General features: G+C 38.1%; 3 protein-coding genes across 5 annotated transcripts; 1 reads left to right on the forward strand and 2 right to left on the reverse strand.

The window, feature by feature from the left end:
* Positions 1-5,911: 5,911 nt before the first annotated feature.
* Positions 5,912-10,349, reverse strand: LOC111796931 (Thioredoxin superfamily protein). Of its 3 annotated transcripts, none has more exons than XM_087124410.1 (5): positions 10,167-10,349; positions 8,382-8,656; positions 7,872-8,015; positions 7,555-7,760; positions 5,912-6,296 (listed from the first exon to the last, which is right to left on the reverse strand). In XM_087124410.1, the coding sequence occupies exons 2-5, from the start codon at positions 8,627-8,629 to the stop codon at positions 6,133-6,135; spliced, it is 762 nt and encodes a 253-aa protein (XP_086980536.1). In that variant the 5' UTR covers positions 8,630-8,656; positions 10,167-10,349; the 3' UTR covers positions 5,912-6,132. The 3 variants fall into 3 exon arrangements, with proteins under 3 accessions (XP_086980536.1, XP_023535516.1, XP_086980534.1); XM_023679748.2 differs by having other exon boundaries at positions 8,382-8,661; positions 10,167-10,347; XM_087124408.1 differs by having other exon boundaries at positions 8,382-8,661; positions 10,189-10,345.
* Positions 10,350-12,574: 2,225 nt separating this feature from the next.
* LOC111796930 (Rieske (2Fe-2S) domain-containing protein) lies at positions 12,575-16,459 on the forward strand. Its single transcript, XM_023679746.2, has 3 exons — positions 12,575-13,069; positions 15,005-15,265; positions 16,137-16,459. The coding sequence occupies exons 1-3, from the start codon at positions 12,686-12,688 to the stop codon at positions 16,323-16,325; spliced, it is 834 nt and encodes a 277-aa protein (XP_023535514.1). The 5' UTR covers positions 12,575-12,685; the 3' UTR covers positions 16,326-16,459.
* HSD5 (hydroxysteroid dehydrogenase 5) lies at positions 16,344-19,955 on the reverse strand. The gene is made up of 6 exons (XM_023679738.2): positions 19,647-19,955; positions 18,111-18,303; positions 17,951-18,036; positions 17,194-17,325; positions 16,956-17,120; positions 16,344-16,883 (listed from the first exon to the last, which is right to left on the reverse strand). The coding sequence occupies exons 1-6, from the start codon at positions 19,827-19,829 to the stop codon at positions 16,557-16,559; spliced, it is 1,086 nt and encodes a 361-aa protein (XP_023535506.2). The 5' UTR covers positions 19,830-19,955; the 3' UTR covers positions 16,344-16,556.
* Between the last annotated feature and the right edge of the window lie 1,835 nt (positions 19,956-21,790).

Below are 21,790 nucleotides of genomic sequence, written 5' to 3' on the forward strand. Positions count from 1 at the left end.
AATTGTTTATGATATGGAAGATCGGACAGAGCTGCAACCACAGAGCATACTAAGAATTCTAAGAGATCAGACAACCTACACCAACCTCGCTCTGATACCAAATTGTTGAACACAATTCTTTGTGGAAAACACTCGCACTCTTTATTAACATCAATCGATAAGAGACTACAAGACACTCTATAGACACTACTTTGGATTTCTTGGGATAAAAACATGGGTCGGGTGGAGGGTATTTACGGCAGAAGCTAGACAATTTATTTCTAAAATATACAGGTATTATTTGTAAAGACCTAAATCATTTTCCTAAAAATGCAAAGTCAATTGGCTCATACGATTATTGGGTTTTACATTAATGAGCTACGGATGACATTTTAACACATAATGTCTCTTGCTCGCTCATAAAAATGTATCAAATACTGTAAATATATTTTTCGTTCTTTTATATTTAATATTTAGATTTAAACACTATAAATTAAATATATTTATCTCTCATACATTTAATATATTAAATATATCAAATCTTGATGTGAACATTTCAATTTTTTTCCAACTAAATTGATCATTTAGTAATATCATGAGCTAATAGGAGAATCTTATAGGTCTAAAATGATACAAAATTAATTAATTAATTAATATTTTTAATCAATTAATTTTCATTCATTAACTCAATGTCACTCCATTACAGGATTAGAGTTGTATTCTTATGTACTTTAGACTAAGTTGTATCCATGAATATTACCACTACATGCAAGTTAATCTTTCACGAGTTATTTGTAGTTACAATATTGTCACAAGTTTGTTTTACCCGTGTAATTATATCTTATACTTTTATCTCTAATTTTCTAATGAACCAATAATAAACTAAGTTCCCTCGGGCTAGTAAGAGGGTGGAGCCCCATTGTTAAAGTTTCGAAATCCAACACTCGAACTACTCATCTGTTTTCCCTCTACGAGAAGAGTGAATCATCTCATGAAATTATATTTTTAGCTCCTTATTTGGCAAAGTCCTCTTTGAGGTCCAGTCTTATACAAACTTATTATATAAGATATCTTCACTCACGTGTCTTTAGAGCTATTTGGATCAAATCATTTGTAACAATTATAAAGTGAGTCGTATCAATAGACTATTTAGGTTATTTCTTGAACATAATCCTCTTTACTACTCAAGAGATTCCTCATCTTCATACACGTCAATCTTCTCAAGAAAGAATGTTCCTCACGAGAAGCTTGTTTCTTTTCATGAGATGGGCTTTTTTTTTTTTTTTTTTTTTTACGTGTGGTAAGACTCTACCATGTTAGTGCATATTCTTCAATGTAGAGACAATAAGTTTTACTTTTCCCTTTGTTGGATGAAAGTCTCACATCGACTAATTTAGGGAATGATCATTGCTAGGTTATGGAGCCTCCGACTTATGTATTGATTAGTCAACCGTTATAGAAAGATAATATGAATCTTATTTGTCTAAACATTCTCACTATCTTTTTTCTAGAAGTTTCATTCATCATTACATAATTGAGTCCTTTTTTCCCGTACATCCCCTACTCTAGTTGGGGATCCCAATCCAGAATTTCTATTCTATTTATCAATTTTTTGTTTAATTTTTTTTTTAATTTTTTTTTCATTCCGATAATTCCAAAAATTATCCAATTCATCAGAAAAAAGTTTTTTGGTTGTAACCAAAGATATCTTTTTTTTTTTTTTTTGTATCATTTCCAAAATAGTTGATAGACTCGGTGGATATGTAAAAATGGTGAAACTATATTTGGTAAACGGAGTAAATTGCAATTAGCTATATATATATATATATATATATAAACTATATAGGATAGACTCTCGTAAGGCTATATACCTCTATATATATAATAAACTAAACCATATATATATATATCCCAGGCACATTTTTGAAAATGTACTTTCTATATTCTGTGTATTCTCAGTATTCTCTTTTACTGTATATATCTGAAGTCATCAATACAAATCATTTAGCCAATATTCTGTTTGCATTTTCTCTCTCCTGTTCTTTGTGTTCATCGAGATCGAGTGTGTGTGTTGTGTGATCCTAGGTTTCTAATCAAAGAATAATCTCTTCATTGGTATGAGGCCTTTTAGGGAACCCCAAAACAAAGCAACTTATGCTCAAAGTGGACAATATCATACTATTGTGGAGATTGGTGATTCCTAACCTAGTATCAAAGAGTCATGCCCTGTAAACTTAATCATGCCAATAGAACCCTCAAATATCGAACAAAAGTATTGTGAGTCTCGAAGGCATAGTAAAAAATGACTAAGACTCCAAAAGAAAAGGAGTCGAGCCTCGATTAAGGGGAGGTGTACTTTGTTCGATGGGAGGTGTTGGATGAAAGTCCCACATCGGCTAATTTAGGGAATGATCATGGGTTTATAATCAAAGAATACTCTCTCCATTGGTACGGGAAAATTGCATTTTAAATTTTTTGACAGCTCTAGGTCAACATTTTAGTTGATCCCGCTTGGGTCTGATATGCTCAAACCCTTTCCTTCTAGTTTTAACTTTTCGGAAGCTTGGGTCTGATACGCTCAGACCTTTTCCTTCTAGTTTTAACTTTCGGAAGCGTTTCAAGGTAGCGACCCTAACTTCAAATACATTTAACGGAAAGAAGAGATAGAAAAATTCGGGAAAGATTTATTTTTTCTTTTATATTGTTGTAATTATTTAAATTTTTAGTTATTATTATAGAAAATCAGCCATGATCAATAGCATCCTAAGAATCGATTTAAATTGGCCAAGAATCACCGTGGGAAGAAAATGGAAGATTTGGAGAATTAAACTATTTTTTAAAATTGTCGATGTGATTCAAGCAACATAATAATATTAGTAATTTTTTTTATGTACGATCAAACACAAATTAATTTTTAAGAGACGATCTGCTATGAAAAGGAACTTACTTTTCAAATATTCAGAATATAGTAACTATATCTTCTCCAAAAGAAGTAGTAATAATAGAAAATGAAATTTTTAATAAAAATAAAATTATATATACATAAAATATTCTAAGACAGTCTCTCGTGCTCGCATAAAATCTAACACTAGAGCACTATAAAATATAGAGAATTGAATTTGAAATTGATGTCATGAGTTGACATATGATGATTTGGATGCAAAGGACAAAATTGAATTTTTATTATGGAAAAATTGGTGACACCAACCTAAGTTGATCAAGTAAGGGGTCTTACTATCAGCATGGTTATATTTGATGTTGGCACGTGTCATATATATTGATATGTGTGAATTGTTTATGGATTGATATGCTTATGATATGATATGTATATGTTATGATATGTGAATTGTATGATAATACTTCCGGTACGATGTGTTCAATGATATGTTTGAGATAGGATACGAGAACGATGCACTAAACATAATATAATGATAGGAGTAAGATATGTTCATGAAACGTTAAGGTTAGGTTACGTATCGAAGTGCTATAGATATGAGAAATTGATAAAAACGTATGGTCACAATCGATTGATAAAAGAATATGGTTAGGTTATGGGTAGATAAGGATAGGATTATGATAGATTGATATAACGATAGAGTTAGGATACGTTCTTGTAACAATATGACTAAGGTACGTTCATGTAACGATATGACTGTGATAGGTATAAGAATGTTAAGGCTATGATAAGTTAGGGAACGATATGACCACGAAGTGTTTACGATAGAATATGATTATGATACGAAGTGTTTACGAAGTGTTGTATTAAATGATAATGGAAATGCATTATTATGTGCTCATGCATTGGGGGATACCCCTTACCCTTCACGATAGTACGGACGCGTACATTACTAGGCAAGAAAAGAATCATTATAGTTATCATAATGTTGCGATGACCAAGCAGGAGAACAATCATTATGTTTATCATAATGCTTCGACGGTCAGGCAGGAAAACGATCATTATGTTTAACCTAATGTTGTCGTGACGGTTACTAGTTCTAACATGTGTCCGGCCTAAGGAGCTCCCAGAGTATGCTTGCCCGACAAGGAAAGTGGTCTAGTGGTGTGCGAACTAACTGGTGAGTCCATACTCGCAAGTATGAGTTGTGTGTAAAGTACATGATACACATCCAAGTTACCCGTAGGATAGTACCGTAGGAAAATAGACTAAAAAGATAGGTTTCATCATTGCATTCGCATGTTCTTGCATTTAACCCCAATAGTGAAGTCACTTACTGAGTATTTCTTTAAATACTCAAGCCACGTGCTACTTCTATTTCAGGTTAAGGCAAGACATTCTTGTATGGCTGACGACAACATCGCAACTCGAGACCATGGCACATGCATAAGATAGTCGTATTTATTTTCTTAGACTTAGGCTAGATTAGGATGTTTTTAGTTTAAACGTTTATTTATTTTATTTAGTCTTTTGTTATGTCTTTTTTTAAAGGTATTTTCAAAACACATAAGTTCATGGCTGTGTTTTAAGATGAGAGTGACGTTTTATGAAAGCTTAAATGAAGTATTTTCGCATTCAATGTTAATGATATGTATACAATGGTGACCTGCTTAAATTAAGTAGAAAATTTCAAGTCGTTATAGGGTCGTAGTAGCTTCGGCCTAGGTCAACCAAGTAAGTGGTCTTACTATCGTTATGGTTAGAAGTTGATGTTGTATGATGACACGTGCCCCGTGGTTTTGCACGTGTTATATGCTTGATATGTGTGAAATGTTTATGAAACAATATAACTATGATATGTTTTTGAAACGATATAACTATGACATGTTTATGAAATGATATGACTATGATATGTTGATGAAATGAGACGACTGTAATATGCTTCTGAAACGATATGACTAGGATATGTTATGAAATGATATAATTATGATACATTTATGAAAGGATATGACCATGAGATGCTTATGAAAGGATATGACTATGACGAGTTTATGAAACAATATGATTATGATTTATTTACGAAATGATAAGTCTGTCATACAATGTGACTATGAGATGATACGTGAATGTTCTGACACGTGTTATGATGTGATGTACTTATGATCAGATGAATGTTATAGTGTAATATATTTGGTGACATAGTACATGATGTTACATGATATGCTGATGATATGACGCGATGCATGATATGAATCACGGCAAAATGTGCCAACACAATGCACAACCCCAAAATTTATGTTTGGAAAGCTAGGATGAAAATGATATGATATGAAGAAAAAATGGAAAGGGTTGTTTTACATTATAATGAATAAAAATATTGGGACCTTACATATCATTGTGTGTTCATGCATCGGAACATACCCCTCCTTTTACAATGGTACGAACACGTACACTATAAGGTTGGAAAACAATCATTATATTCATTATAATGTTGCGACGGTCGCTATTCCTAACGGGTGTTTGACATCAACATTTCCTAGAGAATGCTCACCCGACAAGAAAAGGATCTAGGAGGTGTGCAAACCGACTGGTGGGTTCATACTTGCATGTGTGGATCATGTGTAGAACATACACATCCAATTAACCCGTTCAGAATAGTTACCTAAGAAAATATAGATTGATATGATAGGTCTCACTCATAATTGTATGTGCTTGCATCTAACTCCAATAGTTGGGTGACTTTATAAGAGTTTAAAACTCAAACTACATGCTACTTCACTTCTATTTTAGGTAAAGGCAAGACATTCTTGTACGGTCAACAACGACATTGCAACTCGAGACCATGGTACATGCATAGGATAATTGTATTTATCCTTCTATTTCAAGTAGTACGGTCAACGACGACATCGCAACTCGAGATCATGGTACATGCATAGGATAATTGTATTTGTCCTATTTCAGGTAAAGGCAAGGCATCCCGAGTCTCTAAGAGTGTTAGGCAGAAATTTAGAAAAATCCTAGAATGATCACCACGTATTCAACTAACAAGATAATTCAATTGGCTTCATTTTAGGCTTAGATTTGATGCAATTTGAATATCTGATGAGTCTAACATCCACATAGCAGCACACATCACATAAGCATACATTATATAATAAAACATTCGATAAAATGAGCAATTAACCAAACAGTACTTTTCAATCTCCAGCAACTAAAACAGAGGGCGTTAGAAAAGAAGAACCCGATCGATTAAAAAACTAATCACTTGAAGACCCATCGTCAATCCCATCTTCATGATCTCTCACCACTTTCTCGATTATCTTTCTGCGTACGCCTTCGAGCATGGATTTTCTCGATTCATCGTTTCCAGACTGACCATCGTTGAGCACTGGATCTGCTTGACAAAGAACTAATGCAACACCTGAAAACCATCAACCAAGAATTACATGATCATTTGCAGGATATGAAGAGCTTGCAACCAAAATATGATCAACAACTTAGAAAAGCTTCAGATAAATGGTTTCAGAAATTTCTCATCTGGACATGTCCTCCATAGTTGGCAGATAAAATACTTCGACTACAGAAAATGAAAGGAGTCCTTCCACTAACCCAAAAGAATCAAACATAGCTCATGCTTGCAAAAAAAAATATTGGGTAATAGACACCCATGGAAACATTAAATGTCAGATCCCACATTGGTTAGGGAGGAGAACGAAGCATTCTTTATAAGGGTGTGAAAACCTTTCCCTAGTAGACGCGTTTTATGAACTTTGAGGGGAAGCCCGAAAGGTAAAACCCAAAGAAGACAATATCAGCCAGTGGTGGGCTTGAGCTGTTACAAATGGTATCAGAGGCAAACACTAGACGACGTGCCAGCGAGAAGGCAGACCCCGAAGGGGTGTGGACATGAGACGGTGTGCCAACACGAACGCTGGACCCTAAAGGGGAGTGGATTTGAGGGGTCCCACATCGATTAGAGAACGAGTGTCAATGAGGATGCTGGACCCCGAAGTGAGGTGGATTGTGAGATCCCACATTGGTTGGGGAGGAGAACGAAACATTCTTTATGAGGGTGTGGAAACATTTCCCTAGCAGATGCGTTTTAAAAACCTTGAGGGGAAGCCTGAAAGGGAAATCCCAAATAAGACAATATCTGCTAGTAGAGTGGGTTAGTGGGTTTAGGCCGTTACATTAAACCTAGCAACCTCTCTTTCAAATCTCCTCCTATGATCTCTCAACTTCCCAAAATATTCAACCATTTCTTTCAAACTAAATTCACCGCAATACAACAAAGAAACAAGTCTACTGCAAAATCCGGCCCTATACCAAAATGGGGGGAGAACCTCCTCAATCGTAGTGCCACAAACCCAGTCTCAAGCTAAACATAACCCAATCAACCAAGGAAGCCCATGAATTCCACTACACAAGGTCACAGAACCAACAGAACTCAATGGCTTAGAACTCAACCATATAACAAAATTTCAAATGCAAAGTTTGCCCATGATAAAATCATTGGTATCACATAAATGAGGAAAGTGATACCATGCTTTCAAATATCTAACCAAATAAGAGTGCTGAACGTTGAACAATAACAAAATGATGTATAACTAACTAGAAAGAAGTTGCAGAGGACACAAACCAAACCAAATGGGCATTCATAGTTGTTTATAAATGTGTACCTTCTGGCGTGCATCTTCTGCCAAAACTTCGAAGGCCCACGTAGTTTGCTTTCACTGCACCATTGTTGTAAACTAACAAAGTAGGAAGATTACAATCTGGGTAGTTAGGAATGCAATCTGTGGATATTATTTTAACAAATTTTGTGGCTGGATATCTTGTGGCCAGTTCTTGCAAGCAATTCATCAACACATCGCATTCTTGAATTCTATCATGAGATCATAAGATAACATAAAAAGGATATTAACACACCATAGAGTAAATGTCAACAGAATGTAAAGAACATAAAAACATTTGGTGCGTTGGATATGGACGGTACCCTTCTTTGTAGAGAATAACGACAACCCAAACATCAGATGGAGCCTGTGAAACCTCACGCACAAAATCTGACCCTGATATTGGATTTACTGATCCAAATTTAGAGATTTTAGCTGCTTCTCTAATCTCCACCAACCTCTTTTTCCTATCCCAAAAATAAAGTTGCATCAAGTTCAGAGATTTTGTAATTCTTTTGTCACAGAATCTCAAAGGATATGGATTCAATTCAAGTAAGAAATTGGATGAAGAAGAAATATTAGGGAATGAATTAACTAATAAACAAGATGGTGAAAAGCTAATTAAAGAGAAAATCTCATACTTGTTGAATGGAGAAGAAAAATTTAGATTTCCTTCAATTAATAAATTAATCAATGTCATATGATTTCCTCCTGGCCACCAAATTGACCAATTCAGCATCAACTGATCTCAGTTTTTCTTTAGTTCTACCAGCAATGAAAAAAATTACACAAAAGCAACAACCAAACATGAAGGGTTAATGAAGAAAACCAACCTATACTCTTGGAGGAAGTTGTCATCATCAAGATCTAGATCATCCTCAAGGTCTTCAAGCTCCTCTTCAGTCTTCTGGTCAATCCAAGACTTGTCTTTGGAGACGGATGCCTCATCTTGGGCAGGCGTGAAGGCTGGTGGCTTGAATGGAGCAGGCTTTGGAGGTAGGTTTCCCAACTTTGCCTGAATATCATCCCATTGAGTGGAGGCTCCTTCAACATCCTTGTACACAAAGTGATAATCACCCATTGTTTAGTGAGTTCTACAAGGTACAGGCTTTTCTGCAGAATATACTCAATTTTGTGAGGATCAAGTGTATAATCTTGCAAGAGGTTTATTTTAAATTTTTCAGTAACAAGTAGCACATCCTGAAAAATATAATTCAATGTAATGATAACAAACAATTGAATGAAAAATTAACATTAATCAACACTACAACTAAAACCCGTAAAAACAAATACAAAAGCCAAGAACAGAGTATGAAAGAAAAGGTTGAACCAGCCTAAACTAAAATATAGTGATTGTTTAAATTCCCCCCATGAAATATTAATGGTGAAATTTAGACCCTCCAAAGCTCATGTGTATAAAAATTAGATCATTTTATTAACATGGTTCAAAATTTAGGTTCTTTTATTTTTTATCATCCTAAATACAAAAACCATGCTTGCTGTGTGATACTGAGAATGGTTTTTTCCCTTCCATGGTGGAGCTTGAAATTGAAGCCAAAAGTGATATTTCTATCAAATTCTGGAGCATTATGAAATCTTAAATATTACAAGAAAAATCATAGAAGAAAATTTGGAAGCTAAGCAAACCCTTATTTATTTTCTTTTCTCCACCTCCTTTATTTTCTTTACCGTCCATGAAACAAATTTCCAGGTACTATCTCATAAATGTTTAAGATCAGAAAAGCTTTACCTTTATATCAAACACACAAAAACTGAACAGTGTTGATCTAGAATTCTAGAACTATACTTCTGTTGAGGATTGTTGGGAAGGAGTCCCACATTGGCTAATTAAGAGGTTTATCATAGGTTCATAAGTAAAGAATAGATCTCCATTGGTATGAGGCCTTTTTGGGGAAACCAAAAGCAAAGCCATGAAAGCTTATGCTCAAAGTGGACAATATCATACCATTGTGGAGGTTCATGATTCCTAACAACTTCTACTGTGGATAGTCAGATTTGATACCATCTTGAACCAATTAAGTAAAGAAAAATACATATTTGGAAATATAGATATCCACACTTATAGCAACAGGAGAGAAGCTGAAAAAACTTAAAAGCTGAAAAATGCAAAAATAAATAAAACAGGACAACATATCCTAAATTGAATGTGTCCATACACATATATGGATCAATGCGCACAAGTGTTTTCAATTTGAAACAACCATATCCATGAGCAGGTTTTAGTTTTTCAAATACATTCTAAAAGACGGTCAAATCCAATTCATGCCACTTTACCTATAATTATTATGAATTTCCATCTAAGAAGATGGGTTTCTGTAATTCCCAACAACATTAAAAATGGATAATGGAATTAGCCAGGAAAAAAAACCACCTAGTGAGATAAAGATAGGGCTCTAATTCCCAAACAAAGTAAATTTGCTAGGAATGATAAGCTGAAATCTGCCAGTAGGATATCCTCAGCCAGATCGGCCAAGATCTATCTAGGTCATTCAACACATAGTTCGAATCACAAAATCGGAAGTGTTCGAAAAAGAATTATGAATCATACAAGAGGACAAAATTATGGAAAATAGATTTGATCCAACTTGATAGATTACCGGAGAGAAGGAAATGGATTACTGAGGAAGAGGCGGCGTGGCTGGCGGCGGTGGCGGCGGCGAGAAAGAAGAGAATTGCTGAAGAGAAGAGGGGGGGATCGTCAAGGGCGACTGTGCGTGCTGGGTGCAGCCCACCGTAAACGAAAGAAAGAGGAGAATAGCCAGATCGTGGACAGATTAATGGAGGTGGCAGCTACAAGGGCTGAAGGCGACTGTTTTGGGGAAATTTCGTTGTGTATTTTAAAATTTATTATTATTATTACTCTTATTATTTATTTTAATAATTATTTTAAAAATATATAAAGTTAACGTGTTGTTACTGTCCCGGTCTCCTATTTTAATCCTATCAGCTAAAATTTTCTATTTATACAGTAATTGGGTTCTCAAAATCTTTTGGGGTTTATAAGTGAGGAATACTAGCACTATTGGTACGAGACCTTTTTGGGGAAGCCCAAAAACAAAGCCACGAGAGCTTATCCTCAAATTTGACAATATCATACCATTTGTGGAGAACCGTGATTCCTAACATGGTATCAGAGTCATGCCCTAAACTTAGTCATGACAATAAAATCCTCTGATATCGAATAAAGAATTGTGAGCCTCGAAGGTGTAGTTAAAAGTGACTAAAGTGTCGAACAAAGGGTGTACTTTGTTCGAGGGCTCTAGAGAAAGGAATCGGGTCTCGATTAAAGGGAGGCTATTCGAGAGCTCCATAAGTCTCAGGGGAGGCTTATAGTGTACTTTGTTCGAGGGGAGGATTGTTGAGGATTATTGGGATTACAATAAAGTTTTCAATAAAGTTTTATTTAAATTTATAAATAAACCCGTATATATATATATATATATATATATATATGTGTGTGTGTGTGTGTGTGTGCGCGTGTGTAATATACATGTATATATATATACATATATATATATACACATATCTTCGTGATTTCTAACATGATATCAAAACTAGCTTTTCGAGAAAACCATGTTCTTGAGCATTTTCTTGATATCAACACATTGGGTTGACATCAGATCAACAATTATTCTAAGCATACTGTACATTATTGTAAAACATCGTCTATACATCCTCGTTGATGAGATAGTCGATATTCATCTACCCTGATAGGTTCTCTATCCTCAAAAGATTGTTCACTAACAGATCATGTGTTTAATAATTGACGTCGAGAGGTGGTAATATGATTGTCTACGTGGTAATTAGAAAACCAAGAGTAAGGTCAATCAAAATGTAGGTCGGGGTTGAGAATTGGGAGGCCAACGAGGCTGGGGCCTGATTTTCCAGCAATGACCGGTCAAGGTCAATCAAAATGAGGAAAAACAAATGATTCTCAGCATAGAAGAGATCTTAACAAGTCTGATCACCATCTCTAGAAGGATTGAACGTCGGATTGATCATCGACTGAACATTACAACATGTCTCCTGAAAGGTCAACAAAGGGCGCCTCCCTACACACTAAACCGAAAAATCGGACCCCCTGAACCAACAAAGCATTCCATTGAATGAAACCCACTTCCCTCCGGCAATGAAAGGTCAACAAAGGGCGCCTCCCTACACACTAAACTGAAAAATCGGACCCCCTGAACCAACAAAGCATTCCGTTGAATGAAGCCCACTTCCCAGCATAGAAGAGATCTTAACAAGTCTGATCGGACCCCCTGAACCAACAAAGCATTCCATTGAATGAAGCCCACTTCCCAGCATAGAAGAGATCTTAACAAGTCTGATCACCATTTCTAGAAGGATTGAACATCGGATTGATCATCGACTGAACATTACAACATGTCTCCTGAAAGGTCAACAAATGGCGCCTCCCTACACACTAAACCGAAAAATCGGACCCCCTGAACCAACAAAGCATTCCATTGAATTAAACCCACTTCTCTCCGGCAATGAAAGGTCAACAAAGGGCGCCTCCCTACACACTAAACTGAAAAATCGGACCCCCTGAACTAACAAAGCATTCCATTGAATGAAGCCCACTTCCCTCCGGCAAAGCAACTTTGGGAGGGAACTCTTGCTCACAGGCTCCCTGAAACCAAGAAAGGACACCGAAGATGCATAAGATGCAGAGGATACTATCAATGAAGAGTGAGCCTCTCTTCTATGTCTAGGAGTAGAGAAGAGAGCACGGTTGATAAAGCATTTCTTTCAACCGATTCAATTCGGGTTCAGAAAAATAAACCCAACCCTATCCGGAATGCTAATTCAACCAACTCTTATAGTTTGGGTTGGGTTGGTCCGGGTTGTCGGGTTAACGTTGAATGAACAACAAAACTTGGGGGCCACGTGAAACCATTGACACAACGTATAAGAATTTGGTACACATATTCAGATCACCGGCGCTCCATTTTCATTGACCCTTCCCGTTATCCATTTCATGTGGTCTATGGCAAATCCTCCGTTTTCTCTCTCTAAATCCCTCTCTCTAAATCCCTCTCTCTCTCTCCTCCCCTGCTTCTTCTCTCACTGTCATTCACCCCCTCCATTCCCCTTCCACTTCCACCTCCCAATGGCCGTCAATTCCACTAACCTCACTTCCCATTTTGCCCTCCCTTTCCGCCGGAACCATCCGATCTCCTCCCCATGCACCGCCGCCCTTCCCATTCTCAAACCCGCCCTTCGCCGTTCCCTTTTCGCCTCTCCTCCATCCGGTCCCCGGAAAATCTTGTGCAAAGCGTCGGAGGTCTCGGTGGCTGAGGAATCGTCGGCGTCTGGTAACTGGGTGCCCGTGGTTCCGTTGTCGGCGCTGCCGAAAGGGGAGCGGCGCGTGATTATTCAGGGTGGGGAGACGGTTTTGCTTCTTTGGTATAAGGAGAGGATTTTTGCTATTGAGAATCGTTCCCCTGCTGAAGGTGCTTACACTGAAGGTCTCCTTAATGCCAAACTCACTAAGGTTAATTTCATTTCCTCTGTTTCTTCTTTTCTTGTGACTGTCAAAGAATTGTAGAATTATCTGAATTCTGCCCTTGTTTCATATGATTCCTAGAGAATAACAATAATGATTTCCCAATTGGGGAGGACATATTTTCATGATTTAGAGAAGATTAGGTTCGTTATTGTATCTAGGACAGTTAGGAATCACGAATCTCTACGATAGTATGATATTGTCCACTTTGAGTATAAGCTCTCACGGCTTTGCTTTTGGTTTCTCCAAAAGGCCTCGTACCAATGGAGATGTATTACTTACTTGTAAACCCAGGATCGTTTTCTTAATTAGACAATGCAAGACTTCCTCCCAACAATCCTCAACAATCCTCCTCTCGAACAAAGTGTACCATAGAGCTTTCCCTGAGGCCTATATAGAGTCTTTGAACAGTCTCTCTCCTTAATTGAGGCTTGACTCCTTTCTCTAGAGCCTTCAAACAAAATACACTATTTGTTCGACACTTGAGTCGCTTTTGACTATACTTTCGAAGGTCCCAATTTCTTTGTTCGATATTTGAGGATTCTGTTGACATGACTAAGTTAAGGGCATGACTCTGATACCATGTTAGGAATCACGAATCTCCATAATGGTATGATATTGTCCACTTTGAGCCTAAGCTCTCTGCTTTTGGTTTCCCCAAAAGGCCTTATATGAAGGGAGATGTATTCCCTACTTATAAACCCATGACCATTCCCTTAATTAGTCAATGTGGGAGCCCTCGAACAAAGTACACTATTTATTCGACACTTGAGTCACTTTTGACTACACTTTCGAGGGTCTCAATTTCTTTGTTCGATATTTGAGGATTCTGTTGACATGACTAAGTCAAGGGCATGACTCTGATACCATGTTAGGAATCACGAATCTCCACAATGGTATGATATTGTCCACTTTGAGAATAAGCTCTCATGGATTTGCTTTTGGTTTCCCCCAAAGGCCTCATAACAATCTCCCCAATGGAGATGTATTCCTTATTTAATTCATGATCATTCCCTTAATTAGCCCATGTGGGACTCCCTCCCAACAATCCTCAACAATCCTCCCCTCGAACAAAGTACACCATAAAGCTTCCTCTAAGGCCTATGGAGCCCTTGTACAGCCTCCCCTCAATTGAAGCTCGACTCATTTCTCTGGAGCCCTCGAAGAAAGTACATCATTTGTTCGACACTTGAGTCACTTTGGACTACACTTTCGAAGGTCCCAATTTCTTTGTTCGATATTTGAGAATTCTATTGACATGGCTAAGTTAAGGGTACGACTCTGATACCATGTTAGGAATCACAAATCTCCACAATGGTATGATATTGTCCACTTTGAGCATAAGCTCTCATGACTTTGCTTTTGGTTTTTCCAAAAGGTCTCATACCAATAAAGATGTATTCCTTGCTTATAAACTCATGATCATTCCCTTGATTAGCTAATGTAGAACACCCTCCCAACAATCCTCAACATGGACAACAGATTCCTCTTCTTCCTTGACAATGGTATGATAAGGAGTCAATTGGGTCAAGCTCGATTTCACCTAAACACCTGATAGAATGGAAATGTTCTACTCCTTATGGTTGGGGAGTTCCTCAGTTAATTAAGAGGAAGATCATGGATTTATAAGCTAGGAATACTATCTCCGTTGGTACGAGGTCTTTTGGGAAAACCAAAAGTAAACCATGAGAGCTTATGCTCAAAGTGGACAATATCATACCATTGTGGAGGTTCGTGATACCTAACATCTACCACCGTCGACTGGCAAGATAAAACTTTGATTTTCACTCATTCAAATTGACTGTTGGGCTCCAATGTTCTTAATATATATATATCATCATTTCAGTTTTTGAAACTAGACTAAGTTCTAATGCTTGCAATGTAGAACACTTGATTGAATGATCATGCCCTTTCTCTACTCAGGATGGCTGTATTGTCTGTCCAACGACAGATAGCACATTTGACCTCCAAACTGGAGAAATCAAGGAATGGTATCCAAACAACCCTGTTCTCAGAGTCCTCACACCAGCCTTAAGGAAGCTTTTTGTATACCCTGTAAAAACTGATGAAAACAACATTTATATCAACATGAGGGGAAACGTGATATCAGATGCATCTGCTGAGATTGTCTTCAGTGGGAAAGCTCAACCCGGTGTAACTGCTACCGATGTCAATGTCGACGAGGTAACTATGAAATTGTTTAGTCGAACGTATTCTATTTTTTTGCCGATAGTTTTCTTCAGTTCTTGAACTTCTACCTTGTGTTATGTCCATATCGACGAGGTAACTATGGAATTGTTTAGTCGAGCGTATTCTGTTTTTTTGCCGATAGTTTTCTTCCGTTCTTGAACTTCTACCCTTATGTTATGTTCATGTCGACGAGGTAACTATGCAATGGTTTAGTCAAACGTATTCTGTTTTTTTGTCGATAGTTTTCTTCCGTTCTTGAACTTCTTCCTTGTGTTATGTTCATGTCGACGAGGTAACTATGAAATTGTTTAGTCGAACGTATTCTGTTTTTTCTGCCGATAGTTTTCTTCAGTTCTTGAACTTCTACCTCGTGTTATGTCCATGTCGACGAGGTAACTATGTAATGGTTTAGTCGAACGTATTCTGTTTTTTTGTCGATAGTTTTCTTCAGTTCTTGAACTTCTACCTTGTGTTATGTTCATGTCGACGAGTTAATTATGGAATGGTTTAGTCGAACGTATTCTGCTTTTTCGCTAATAGTTTTTTTTAGTTCTTGAACTTCTACCTTGTGTTATGTTCATGTCGACGAGGTAACTATGGAATTGTTTAGTCGAATATATTCTGTTATTTTGCCGATAGTTTTCTTCCGTTCTTGAACTTCTACCTTGTGTTATGTCCATGTCGACGAGGTAACTATGGAATGGTTTAGTCGAACGTATTCTGCTTTTTCGCTAATAGTTTTCTTCATGGTTTAGTCGAACTTATTCTGCTTTTCGCTAATAGTTTTCTTCAGTTCTTGAACTTCTACCTTGTATTATGTCCATATCGACGTTCTTGAACTTCTACCTTGTGTTAACCATTCAAGGTGAGAATGGTGGTTGATGAAGATCTTGGAGGGTTTGGCTTCACTGGAAAGAATGAATTGATAAATGGAAAGGCAGCAGTGATTGGGTTCTTGTTGTTGTTGGATTTTGAGCTCTTAACTGGGAAGGGTCTTCTCAAGGGAACTGGATTCTTGGACTTCATTTATTCTGCTTCAGATGCTTTCAAATAGATGTACTGTAAGTTCATATTTTCTTCTGCCTTCGCATATATCATCATATCTGTTCTTGTATACTATATACATATACATACCAAGAAATTAGATGCTTTTGTTGAACCAAAAAAATGTGCCCATCTTTTATTGAAGTTTACAGATGAACTCGACTCGAAAACGTCCTGTTTATTCAACTGATAATCAGATCAAAACATTCATTAACAACATTCTATAGGAAAACTTGTGATTTCATTCCAGCTTCTGGGCCTGTAGGCTTTGTGGTGAGTTAGGGGCAAGTAGTAGTCGTCTAGGCGACGCTCCCTCCAAAACCAGCCTCCCACTCCCGCTCCCGCTAGCTTCATATACGGGCATTCCCGTCCCGACTAGGGATGTCCTCCTCGAACCGTTACCCGAAAGTAGCAACCTGAACGTCCAGTTCAGGATGTTGGGTGCAAACATCCTGTATAGCAGGAAGATATCATACCAGCTTGGATACTTAACGTATATATTTCCCCGACACGCCCCCGACACAATCAACTTTGCAAACTCCTCAACCGGGCCTCCGGTTACATGCACCTGAAACACAAAAACGAACCGTTCATTCATTTCATTTGAAGGCTGGCCAAACCAAAGAGCTGTTTAGTTTACCTCTCTTTCTTCCTTTCGTTGCATTTCTGCACCATCTTCCACCATGAACTTGCCTCTGGTCATTTGACTTCCAATCCAACCATGTGTGGCTATTGTTATCCCAACATCGTCTTTCACTTCAAATCTCAATGTCTCATAGAAATTCACCAGTGCTGCCTTGGAAGCCTGTTATAATCGAAAAATCGAGTCAGTTTTCTGTTGCTTGAGAAAAGCTATTAGTGAAGAACTGTAGACTTACAGAGTATAAGCTCATCCGTGGCAACGGTAACCAGGTCTCAACCGATGCGTTAACAATGACTCGACCATTGCTTTGATGAAGATACGGTAGAGCCACCAAAGTTGGATAAACATTTCCCCAAAAGTTGATATCCTGCACTATGAGATACTATCATTAGCCATAGAAACATCTCATGTTCTTCACTCCCCCGCTAGTTCTTGTTAGAACCACGACTCCCCACAATGGTATGATATTGTTCACTTTGAACATAAGCTCTCGTGGCTTTGCCTTTGGTTTCCCCAAAAGGCCTCATACCAAAGGAGATAGTATTCCTTACTTAGCCGATGTGGCACTCCCTTCCAACAATCCTCTTCTTGAACAAAGTATACCATAGAGCCTTCCCTGAAGTCTATGGAGCCCTCGAGCAGCCTCCCTTTAATTGAGGCTCGACTCCTTTCTCTAGAGCCCTCGAACAAAATACACCCGTTGTTCGACACTTTAGTCACTTTTTTACTACACCTTCGAGGCTCACAACTTCTTTGTTCGACATTTGAGGATTTTATTGACATGGCTAAGTTAAGGGCATGACTCTAATACCATATTAAGAATCACGAACCCCAGAATGGTATGATATTGTCCACTTTGAGCATAAGCTCTCATGGCTTTGCTTTTAGTGTCCCCAAAAGTTCTCATACTAATGGAGATATTATTCCTTAATTATTCCTTACTTATAAACCCATGATCGACTCCCTCCCAACAATCCTCGAACCGTTCTTACCATCAAATGGGGAAATATCGATGTATCGGTAACTTCCTCAAAGTAGAATGTATGTCCCAAACTAGCCGTGTTTACAAGATGATCCACTGCACAAGAACAAGAGTTGCTTAAAATAACTATAAATTCAGTTCTTCAAAACAAAGGGAGATCGGAAAGAAACCTCGTCCGAGGATATTAACAGTTTCAGAGACGAATCTTCGACAGTCATCTTCTTTAACAACATCAGCTGCCATGATCAAAACTCGTTTAGCTCCCATTGCCCTCGCATTCTCACTTATGATTCTTAGCCTGTTCTCCCTCCTCGCCACCAGCATCAGATTCGCCTTCCTTTTCGCATACTCATAGGCTATTTGCTGCAGTTTCAACATTTTGGTTCATAATTCTACAGCTACCAATTTACTTAACAAAAGAAGCTGAAATAGCTCGGCGTGGCTGTTAACCAAAAGATCGGAGGTTCAACCCCTCCTTCTCATAGTTGGTTAGAGCGTGTTGCTGTTAACCACAAGGTCGGAGGTTCAACCCCTCCTAATAGTTGGTTAGAGCGTGTTTCTATTAACCACAATGTCGGAGGTTCAACCCCTCCTAATAGTTGGTTAGAGCGTGTGGCTGTTAACCACAAGGTCAAATGTTCAACCCCTCCTCCTAATAACTCAGTTGGTTAGAGCGTGTGACTGTTAACCACAAGGTTCGGAGGCTCAACCCCTCCTAATAGCTCAGTTGGTTAGAGCGTGTGGCGGTTAACCACAAGGTTAAAGGTTCAACCCCTCCTTCTAATAACTTAGTTGGTTAGAGCGTGTCACTGTTAACCACAAGGTTCGGAGGCTCAACCCCTCCTAATAGCTCAGTTGGTTAGAGCGTGTCCTTCTAATAACTTAGTTGGTTAGAGCGTGTCACTGTTAACCACAAGGTTCGGAGGCTCAACCCCTCCTAATAGCTCAGTTGGTTAGAGCGTGTGGCCCTTCTGTGGTTCGGAGGCTCAACCCCTCCTAATAGCTCAGTTGGTTAGAGAGTGTGGCTGTTAACCACAAGGTCGGAGGTTCAACCCCTCCTTATAGCTCAGTTGGTTAGAGCGTGTAGCTGTTAACCACAAGGTCAGAGGTTCAACCCCTCCCTCTTATAGCTCAGTTGGTTAGAGCGAGTGGCTGTTAACCACGAGGTCGAAGGGAGGTTTAACCCCTCCTTCTAATAGCTCAGTTGGATAGAGCATGTGGCTGTTAACCATAAGGTCGGAGGTTCAACCCCTCCTTATAGCTCAGCTGTTAACCACGAGGTCGGAGGGAGGTTTAACCCCTCCTTCTTATAGCTCAGCTGTTAACCACGAGGTCGGAGGGAGGTTTAACCCCTCCTTCTAATAGCTCAGTTGGATAGAGCGTGTGGCTGTTAACCACAAGGTCGGAGGTTCAACCCCTCCTTCTTATAGCTCAGTTGGATAGAGCGTGTGGCTGTTAACCACAAGGTCGGAGGTTCAACCCCTCCTTCTTATAGCTCAGTTGGTTAGAGCGAGTGGCTGTTAACCACAAGGTCGGAGGTTCAACCCCTCCTAATAGCTCAGTTGGTTAGAGCGTGTGGTGGTTAACCACAAGGTCGGAGGCTCAACCCCTCCTTCTAATAGCTCAGTTGGTTAGAGGTTCAACCCCTCCTAGCGTGTATGTTTATGTATCATCGATCAAGAAGCTAAAAGGTTCGAGCGAATTACCTCTCCAATGCCGGAGGAAGCTCCGGTGATAATGACGACTTTATCTTCCATATTCTCAATATTGAAGGAATTGTAAATCCACTCACAGGCGTTGATGAAGGACAATGCCGGCCATGAGAACGCCAGAATCACCAAACTCGCCGGCGGCACCACCAGATTCAAGAAAGAGTTCATCAACTCCATCTTCTTCTTCTTCTTCGTTACATAAACCAAAACGTGTTCCGACTATGAAAACCCTTCTCTGTAAAGGGAATTTGGATAATCTCTGAACCAGAGAGATGAAGAAAAGAGTGTAAAAATGGCGATTAGGTGAGAGAGAAGAAGGGGCGGGCACACAGAACAGGTGGTGAAATGCATGAGCGAGGCGAGGGACACGCGGAGGGGTTATGACAAATGGATGCTACTATGACTCATTTGGAGTTTTATGTAAAGGATTGAAATTAGCACCATATCTCTCGCACCCTCCTTCCTTATCGCTATCAAAAAGATTGTCCATAAACTAAATGAGTTCAATCTTGGATGGATATTAGACACTAATCCAACGATATTGGTCGGTTTGTGAGATTCCATGTCAGTTGGAGAGGGAAACGAAATATTCTTTATAAGGGTGTGAAAATCTCTCCTTAGTAGATGCGTTTTAAAAGCTTTGAGAGGAAGCTCGAAAAGGAAAGCCCAAAGAGGAGGACAATATCTGTTAACGGTGAGCTTGGGCTGTAACAAATGGTATTAGAGTTAGACACTGGGCGATGTGCTCGTGAGAAGGCTAAATACTGAGGGGGTAGAATTATTGGGGGGTCCCCAATGATGACACTAGGCACTGAAGGAGGTGGACTGTGGGAAAGGAGGTGGACTGTGAGATCCCACGTCGGTTGGAGAGGGAAATGAAGCAGTTTTATAAGGATGTGAAAACCTCTCCCTAGCATAAACGTTTTTAAAACTTTGAGGGGAAACCCAAAAGGAAAAATCGATAATATCTGCTAGTGGTGGACTGTGAGATCCCACGTCGGTTGGAGAGGGAAATGAAGCAATTTTTTATAAGGATGTGAAAATCTCTCCCTAGCAGACATGTTTTTAAAACTTTGAGGGGAAACCCAAAAGGAAAAATCGATAATATCTGCTAGTGGTGGACTTAGTTACAACTTTGGTGTAAAGTTTTGTTTATGATACTTAAAGAAAAAATATCTAGAAAAAGAATGTCGGGTAATCAAATAAGCTGTGTTGGGTGATGCATGAGACATGTTATTCACTATTTTACATCACATTAATATCTCGCACCCTTCTATCCTTTATCAAGGTTGATTAAACCTTGGGATGAAGGTTAGCCACTAATCGAATAACATGGGTCGTTTTGTGAGATCCCACGGAAGCCTGAGGGGGGAAAAGTCAAAGAGGACAATGGAAGCCCGAAAGGGAAAATCCAAAGAGGATAATATTTGCTGGCAGTGAGCTATCTCGAAGGAAAGCCTAAAGAGGACAATATCTACTAGCAGTGAGCTACCTCGAAGGAAAGCCCAAAGAGGACAATATCTGTTAGCAGTGGGTTTGAGCTGAGTTTAGGTTTACGTTTGATCAAATAAATTATTCAAATAAAATTATTTATATAAACTTTTTTCAAGTAAATTGTATTAAATGAGATATACTTATAAATCTTTATCATTATAATAATTTTATTAATAAAGTAATGTTACGTTTTAAATTTTAATTTAATTTTTAATCTTTAATAAGTATATTATAAATAATATGCATTAAATGTCAGGTCTCTGGTTTTGTTTAGCCGTCCATATTAATAATTATTTTCAAATAAATAATTTTAATAAAATTATATCAAAATTTAATTATAAATAGTTAATATGGTCATCAAATTAAATAATTAATTAGGCAGCTAAAAAATTATAACCTATACTCTTACGTGGAATTAAACATTTAAAACTTCATCATAAAATACCGTCATAGACTTACATGTTCAAAAGCATCTTTAGAATAGCATAAGGAAATACCGGATAAAATAAATAAAACATTAAAAGTAATAATACCCTATATTAACCTAAATCTAAGAAAATGAAATATCATTATTCTATGTACGTGTCATGGTCTATATTTGCGATGTTGTCATCAGCTGTACATGAGTATCTTGCCTTTTACCT

The sequence above is a fragment of the Cucurbita pepo genome, chromosome 6, assembly GCF_057944985.1.
Source record: "Cucurbita pepo subsp. pepo isolate OVF chromosome 6, ASM5794498v1, whole genome shotgun sequence".
Taxonomy (NCBI): Eukaryota; Viridiplantae; Streptophyta; class Magnoliopsida; order Cucurbitales; family Cucurbitaceae; genus Cucurbita; species Cucurbita pepo.

Bases quoted from the DNA above. Each gene is read 5' to 3' on its own strand.
- LOC111796931 (XM_087124410.1), bottom strand. From the start codon at position 8,629: ATGGGTGATTATCACTTTGTGTACAAGGATGTTGAAGGAGCCTCCACT. The intron at 7,761-7,871 runs GTACCGTCCATA...ATCTCATGATAG, and splicing joins GTTATTCTCTACAAAGAAGG to AATTCAAGAATGCGATGTGT. The intron at 6,297-7,554 runs GTACACATTTAT...GATGGTTTTCAG, and splicing joins CAGAAGATGCACGCCAGAAG to GTGTTGCATTAGTTCTTTGT.
- LOC111796930 (XM_023679746.2), top strand. From the start codon at position 12,686: ATGGCCGTCAATTCCACTAACCTCACTTCCCATTTTGCCCTCCCTTTC. The intron at 13,070-15,004 runs GTTAATTTCATT...TTCTCTACTCAG, and splicing joins TTAATGCCAAACTCACTAAG to GATGGCTGTATTGTCTGTCC. The intron at 15,266-16,136 runs GTAACTATGAAA...TAACCATTCAAG, and splicing joins CCGATGTCAATGTCGACGAG to GTGAGAATGGTGGTTGATGA.
- HSD5 (XM_023679738.2), bottom strand. From the start codon at position 19,829: ATGGAGTTGATGAACTCTTTCTTGAATCTGGTGGTGCCGCCGGCGAGT. The intron at 18,037-18,110 runs GTTTCTTTCCGA...GTTCTTGTGCAG, and splicing joins TGTTAATATCCTCGGACGAG to TGGATCATCTTGTAAACACG. The intron at 16,884-16,955 runs GTAAACTAAACA...TTTGTGTTTCAG, and splicing joins AACGAAAGGAAGAAAGAGAG to GTGCATGTAACCGGAGGCCC.